The 8011-nt window shown below is 41.1% G+C and overlaps 1 protein-coding gene across 1 annotated transcript; it reads right to left on the reverse strand.

The window, feature by feature from the left end:
• Window positions 1–386: 386 nt before the first annotated feature.
• On the reverse strand, window positions 387–7555 carry COX14 (cytochrome c oxidase assembly factor COX14). The gene is made up of 2 exons (XM_068267277.1): window positions 7472–7555; window positions 387–757 (listed from the first exon to the last, which is right to left on the reverse strand). Exon 2 carries the CDS (start codon window positions 748–750, stop codon window positions 574–576), a length of 177 nt encoding a protein of 58 aa, XP_068123378.1. The 5' UTR covers window positions 751–757; window positions 7472–7555; the 3' UTR covers window positions 387–573.
• Between the last annotated feature and the right edge of the window lie 456 nt (window positions 7556–8011).

Consider the following 8011-nt stretch of genomic DNA (forward strand, 5'->3'; position numbering starts at 1 on the left):
CAGCAATAGTTGCAAATTTACCGTCTGCACACTACTTTGAAGCAAAGGAAGCTATGCTCATACACTTTAGGGCCCAGGATTTAAAGGAGAAAGGAGGTGCCGACAGGAGTGGTCAATTGTTTGCTTCCTTGCTAGTGTGAGTAGCGTAGGGACCTTTTTGAACGGGAGAGAACCGCAATGCTGGTGAAAGGGTTCAGTACAGAATGCTTTTGCATGCAAATCATTTTGGAAGTGAATATCCTCCAGTAGTGCAATCAAATAGAACATGCATTTAAATTGTTTTTATCCTTACTAGCTTTCCAGTTGTGAGTGTTTGTGTGCAGAGGGTTAATGATTATTTGCACACTACTTTAGTCTGGTAAGCTGAACCTCAAGCCGAACACTGATGAACACAAATGCATTTATTTGTACAAAATAAAATTTGACATGAAGAGAGCTGAAAAATGTGAAAGGTAAGGTCTGAAAGAGCTTCACAATCAACCAAATGTTATGGGAGAGCTCACTGGTACGGCAAGCGCAATATTACTTCATAAGGAAAGGAAGTTTGTCCCGTTCGACCAATGAGCGTTTCATTTAGTCTTTAACAATTGCTTCTGTCTGGTTCTCTGCCGCTGCTTTCAGCTGCCACCGGCGCTCAAAGTATCTGTAGACACGCAAACTACACAAATATCCTCCATACACCGTCAGCAGTATCATGGAGCCAGAGAATGCCTTGTACCCAACATCGGCAATGCGCTTGCCGGAAACCATCTTTAACCTAGAAGAGAAGAAAAAATGTTGCTGAATAGACAAGCAAGAGTGTAAGGAGAAAAACTGCCTATTGTACCTCAAAATGACTTGCATTACATTTTCTAAGCCAGTAGTAACTACTACAGAATGATGCGACAAACAGTTTTCACTGAAGGTCTAACATGATATTGTTGGACCTAAGTGGACCTGAACTCAGAACTCCTCTCTGCTCTAAAAGATGCACAACATCATAATAACTTAAGAAAAAAAACATATATTTATTACAACTGATACAAATCCTAAAATAAATTTGCACAGTTTCTACTTCCTGATTCATGGAAGCAGATATATTGTTTACAGCCTGTGCTTTCGAATGGGTTTATCTGCCATAGGCAGTCATGTGACACAGGGAAGATCAATTATAACGTGTGATTAGACACAAATGAGGGGGAATTAAGCAGGCTAAACTCTCTAAATACATTCAGGGTGCATTTCTCTACATTTTCCTTCTGTCCTGAGCAAGAGTTCAGGTCCACTTTAAAGATAAAATGTGGGGTCATTACTAATGACCTCTTCACATAATACTGTATTCAATTTTCCCTCCTAAAATATCCCCCCTCCGATTACCTTCTGAGGTAATGTAACCCCTCCCCTCCTCTCTCTACCCCTACGGTGCTCCTGGTTTCAAAATTGCAAGTGCTCCTGGGGTCCTCTCCAAGAATAACTAATACAGAAAAAAATGCATACCTTTTGTATTTTTGGGGTTGTGTTTTTAAGATAAAGGTAACCCTGTTATCAGAATTTTTCACCAATAAGTGAGGTTTATCAATTACTGTTGTACTTTCTATTTATATTGCTGTGGGTGCATTGTCTGTATCATTATGTACCCCTTGTTTGTTTTTCTACTTTGTACAGCGCTACGGAATATGCTGGCGCTTTATAAATCAATAATAATAATACAGTAGAATCCCTTTATAGTAAACTCCAGGGGACCAGGGAAAGTAGTTTACTATATAAGAATTGGTTATATATTGTATATTTATACAGATACATTTGCTGGGACCTAAGGAATGAGTTAACTATATCCAGAGGTTTACTATATCAGAGTTTACTATAGCAAGAGTCTACTGTACAGTAAATACATATAGCCATTAATATGGATAATGGCCTTGCCATGAAGAATATCATATATCAGCATAGCATAGTGAGCAGCCCATGCCAATTCGAACCACAACCAGAAAGCAAGCCCAATGTATCTGACAAGAGGTAAATGATTCTCTGTGGAGGTGGAGTGACTGGCACCTTACCCTGAAAACTGCACAGGTCCTTTTACATTGGCAGACTAAACCCACAAGAGCCCGCAAAAGCAATAAAAGTCTATGGAGACTTTCATATTTACTGCGGCCCCTTGCGTGGCGCCGCAAGTGCCCGATCGACGCATAGCTAGTAGCGCGTTACCGCTGGACTTCTGCGATGGTAGAAGTAATGTAAGTCAATAGGCAACGCATACTTTTCAAAAAAAAGTTGGAGGCGCAGCTGCAATACCAATGATGGAAAACTTTGGGAATCCCAGTGACGTACTTCCTGTCCAGCAGGAGCGCATGTGCAACAAATGCGACTTGGACATAGTACTGGACCGTCCAGCAGGGGACAGGAGCGACCCGGGAGACGGTGAGGGATGGAGCGGCCTCAGGGGGGCTGGAGGAAGCCCCAGGTAAGTATAAAACCTGAGACCCTAATTCATCTCAGGTTCCCATTAAAGTACACCTGAAGTGAGAGGGATATGGAGGCGGACATTAATTTCCTTTTAAACAATGCAAATTGCCTGGCTGTCCTGCTGATCCTCTGCCTCTAATAGTTTTAGGCCTCTTTCACAGTGCGACGTTAAAGTCGCATGTTAGAAAATGTTTCAACGCAGACTAACGCACAGCAATACTAAGTCTGTGCGACATTCACAGTGCACACGTTGCGTTTGTGTGTAACATGTAGCGTTATTAGAAAGTCCTACATGCTGTGCGTTATACACGTTATTAGCTACGCATACTTTTCATTGCCTGTATGCTCTACTGTATGCAACGATATCAGAGCATTAAGTTGCGTTGCGACTTTTTTGGGGCGTTGTATTGTAATTTGAGTTGTGACTTTAACGATGCATCAAACCGCAACGTCCTACTGTGAAAGAGGCCTTAGCCATAGACCTTAAACAAGCATTTTAGGGATTAGCAACATGCTTGTTTCAGTGTGTGATTCAGGCAATATTGCAGCCAAAGTGATCAGAAGGACTGCAAGGCAACTGGAAAAAACAAAAAAAAACTAACAGACTCCATATGACTCTCACCCCTCAGTGTCTAGACAGGAAGTGATAGAGATCCTTACAGTCAGGAAGACACAACCGCAATTAAAGTCCAAGAGATGATCAAATGCTTTACCGCACTATTCAAAACTACAATATACATTTTCCTGGAATCTGCCTTTCATAGTCTAGAGATTAGATAATATTCCAATGATACCAAATTATGGAAAGGAATTTATTTTTCTTTAGCTAAAGCCATGCGTAGGACAACTGAAGTCAGAGGGATTTGGAAGATGCCATATTTCCTTTTAAAGAGACAGTAAAGCGGGGAAAAAAATATGATATAATGAACTGGTTGTGTAGTACGGATAATTACTAGAACATTAGTGGCAAAGAAAATATTCTCATATTTTTATTTTCAGTCTTATCGTTTTTTTTTTATAACATTGCATCATTCTCTAATATTTTCCGTTTACACAGCATACTAAAATGATTTTACATAGCAAGCTATTGAAATTTTGAACTGTCCTCTGCTGAGAAAAAAAAACAATACAGTGCCAAACACTTGAGACAACAAGCTTCAGAAGACAGAGCTCTCTGTAACTTTGAAAGTCATGGAGCTCAATGGTTCTTTTGCATAGATAACAACTGGAGTTTCTTAACTCTTCCTGTACTGGATACAATATTAGACTTATGTCTCTGCTCCTAATGTTTTATTTCTTAGCTGTACTACACATCCAAATCATTATATCATAATTTTTTTTCCGCTTCACTGTCTCTTTAAGCAATACCAGTTGCCTGGCAGCCCTGCTGATCATCTGCCTCTAATACTTTTAGCCATAGAACCCAAACAAGCATATGCAGATCTGGTGTTTCTTATTGTCAGATCTGACTAGATTAGCCACATGCTTGTTTCTGGTGTAAATCATACACTACTGCAGCCAAATAGATCAGCAGGACAGCCAGACAACTGGTATTGTTTGAAAGGAGATACATATGACAGCTTAATTTTTCTTTTAATGTTTAATAAGCCTGATGAATTTTTATGTTAATCTGATTTTTTTTTTATGGCAACTATGGTTTGCTACACAGTATATTTTTTGTGAAAATAACCACCCCTATTTGTTCACCATCTTACTTCAGGCCAGTAGATTAGCGAGAATCTTCTTTAATAGATTAGCATCGGGATTAGATAGTGAGATACCACACGCCCTGAGATGGCATTTTTCTATAATGAGGGATTACTGTACTACTTTCTCAACAAACCAGCAAGATGGAACGTTTATAAACCCACAGCGACCAATCAGAATATGCCCCAACAGAAGTGAATTAAGAGTCATTAAGAGTAACAGCATCCTAAAGTGATGCGACAACACAAACAAAATCCTCAATCCTCAAATGTAAGCAAAAGCATAAATATAAAGCACACACACATATAAATAACCACACTTCAAAAAACCCGCTGAAAGGAAACTTGAATGGAGAGAAATATGGACAGTACAACAGCTTGAGTCCTCTGAAAACAAAAAAAATTGTATGTTTAAATGATGAACCTTATTTTATTACTTAACGCGGTAGATTACAATAAAAGGTTTTTGAGACAGATCTGGGCTCTGTCAGGCATGGTGCCCAACAAAAAGACCTAACTAGCCCACAAGCTGGTTATTACCAGTATAATACACTCCATTAGCCATTAAAAGGGATCATTTAACCCAGACGTGGACAAGTCAAAATGGGATTCTGGAGCCAGCTTCGGAATCCCATTTTGGAAAACAGAAATGTTATGTTAAGCACAGCTAGCTGACTTTCTATGCACAAAGTGACATCATAAAAATCCTTACTTATCTTCAGCAGGCTGTGTCAGCAAAGGGGCTAGTTACATACTCGCCTAAAGCCCAATCTACATGATACGATTCTTTGTACGATTCGATTACGATTCTATTTACGATCCGATTAAATCCAACATGTCCAATAGGGATTCGATTAGATTCAATTCGATTTTCCATTGCAAAACAATGGCAAATCGAATTGAATCGAATCCTGATCGGACATGTCGGATTTAATCCGATCGTAAATAGAATCTTAATCGTATCGTGTAGATGGGGCTTAAGAAGAGAAAAGCTCTGGATCTCTTAGAGCCTTCGCAGTCCACTGTGCGCCCCCTTATTCCACCGTCGGCTCTCCTTTCAAATTTCCTGCCGGCTGCACCTTTGGGTCTCTGAGTACTTCTGAGCAGCTCCATAGTGTGCACGTGCAAATCTGCAACCACCCGAGGAGACCTGAAAGCTTCCTTGACATTTAACTGTACCTGAACTCTTGCACAGGACAAAAAGAAAACAAAGAATGCACCCTGTATGTATTTAGAGAGTTTAGCCTGTCTAATTTCTGCTCATCTGTAACTAATCACTAATCACAACTGTAATTTGATCTCTCCCTTGTGTCACATGAGTGCCATGGCAGATAAGCTTATTTGAAAGCACATGTTAACAATATGTCTGCTTCCATGAATCAGGAAGTAGAAACTGTGCAGATTCATTTTAGGATTTGTATCAGCTGTACCAAATAATTTTTTTGTTTTAATATTATTATGCTGTTGCTTATCTTGTAGAGCAGAGAGGACATTCTGCTTTAACCGCTTGCTGACCGCGTCACGCCGATGGGCGTGGCGGCAGCCCCAGGACCGCCTAATGCCGATCGGCGTAAGGTCCTTGGGGCGGGTATTGCAGGAGATCGCGATCGCGCATCTCCGCATAAATGGCAGAGCTCCACTCCGCCTTCAGTCTCCCAGCGGCGATCTAAGGCAGCGCTGTACTGGGGACAGCCATGTAACACGGCTGTCCCCTCCAGAGGCAGGGAAGTGATCGGCTGTCATAGGCTGAAGCCTGATTGGCTGGCGGGGAGAGGGAGAATTAAAATTAATAATAAAATAGTAACAAGTAGTAAAATAAACAAATAAATATTTATTTAAAAAAATAAAAAAACACCTGGTGTGCGATCAGACTCCACCAACAGAGAGCTCTGTTGGTGGGGAGAAAAGGGGGTGGGGTGTTAATCACTTATGTGCTGAGTTGTGCGGCCCTGCAGGGAGGCCTTAAAGCTGCAGTGGTCCAATTTCAGAAAAATGGCCTGGTCTTTAGGGGGGTTTAACACTGCGGTCCTCAAGTGGTTAAGAGCCGGTTCACACTGGCATTAAAAACTGTTCATTTAGCGGAACTAAATGGACTGGATCTAAATGGATGAGAACAGATCCTGTGTTAATCACAACGGATGGATGCAACGTTAATCACATTGCTCTATTTAGCCGGACTGCAAGTCTGTAGTAACCAAGATTTTTCCAGATTGACAGATGTCTTGCATTGATTGCACGCTAACGGAATGTAGGGTCACGGATGGAAAACTGATCCGTTTGACGGATCCATTTTTGATCTGTGCAGTGTGAAGTTGAACTCCACCAGTACAAAAATGTATGTAAAAAATGTTTTTTTCTCTATATAAATCATTTTGAAACTGAATATCATTAAATATTAACTTTCAATTTTGGTGTGTGGCCGTTACATCTTTAGGAAACTTGCTGGAAACCATGGCAACTTTTTGTACACTCAAAGGTCACCTCTCTTTGTTTTCCATATTTCATAACCAGCACAAAGCAGGAAGTACACTTTACTGCATTATTTTTTTTCACTTTTACAGCTTCACTGAGTTTAATGCTATGACACATTCTTTCCACTGGCAGGAGGAACCCTACACATCAATAGGAATGTTGGGACTCCATATGCAGTTAGGAATAATCACTCCCATCTCAGAACCAGCATCTCTTCCGAAACCTCTCAACCTTCAAGCGCACCCATAAAACACTCTGTTTCTGATTAGCACAGGATCTAACCTAGAAGATTCTGCTATCAGCCTCTGGACAAGCTGCGGTTGCTAGTCTACTTTAGGGGACCCAGCCGGAAAACTCATAGGGAAATTCAGCTAATGTGATTCGGTGGACGGCATCCTCTAAAACTCCTAGGTTTCCACAGCACAGCACCCTCTTACAGCTTTGTGCTGTAAGAGGGTGCTGTGGTTAAAATGAGGACAGTCAGCCAGACAACTGGTATTGTTTAAAAGGAAATAAATATGGCAGCTTCCATAGGTCTCACACCTTGGGCTTCTTTTAAAAATGTCATGTCACTAAAGTACTATATAAAAAAAAAAATCATTTCAGCATCACAAGCTTTATTCGTTTTGCATCAACTTGCTTTCAAAAGCAATCACCCTTTTCCTGGTTCAGCACAGCACAATAATGCAATGCACATTGCTCAGCACATTTCCCAGCAAGTGACAGCAGAGACAGGAGCTGTGGAACTGCAAGTCCCAGCATGCCCTGCCAGCTACACGCCGCATGGGCAGACAGCTGTCATTTTCTGTTATGATAAGGCCCCGCAGAGACACAATCATCGACCTTACCTGTGACTCTCACTCCTCTATTATTGTACTTCCTGCAGGAAAGACGTAATACCTCCCAAACACCAGCGTGACTACAGCCTGTCTGTTTACCACTAGAGTCTCTATGGTGGGAGGCGGAACACGTGGGTAGCTGTGATGTAATGTTTGGTGGAAGTGAAGTGCTGCTCTCCTCTCTTGATACTATACACTGTACAGTATACACAAACTGTTAGCAGGGAAAGGGGAGAAAGAGCAGAATTTTTTAATCTCATTTTTCATATTTGAAAAGATTCTGTTGTGCTGGTGGTTCTATTTTTTGATACATAATGAATCCTCCCCACAGAGAAGTTATAAAGTTATACTGTAGGTAGATCCAGGGTCCTGAGTTCTACCGAAGAAATATAAAAATCAACTTGCAAGTTTTTCTCCCCCCTCTGTTTTACTTTGCAATAACATGGCTTAAAGGAGTCATCAGGCAAACTATAGTAAAATGAGTGGTACTTACCGGGGGCTTCCTCCAGCTCCAAGCTCCCAGGATGTCCCTCGCCGCAGCCGTTCGTC

The sequence above is a fragment of the Hyperolius riggenbachi genome, chromosome 2, assembly GCF_040937935.1.
Source record: "Hyperolius riggenbachi isolate aHypRig1 chromosome 2, aHypRig1.pri, whole genome shotgun sequence".
In the NCBI taxonomy this organism is placed as follows: Eukaryota; Metazoa; Chordata; class Amphibia; order Anura; family Hyperoliidae; genus Hyperolius; species Hyperolius riggenbachi.

Excerpts from the sequence above, each read along its gene's own strand:
- COX14 (XM_068267277.1), bottom strand. The coding sequence starts at position 750 with ATGGTTTCCGGCAAGCGCATTGCCGATGTTGGGTACAAGGCATTCTCT.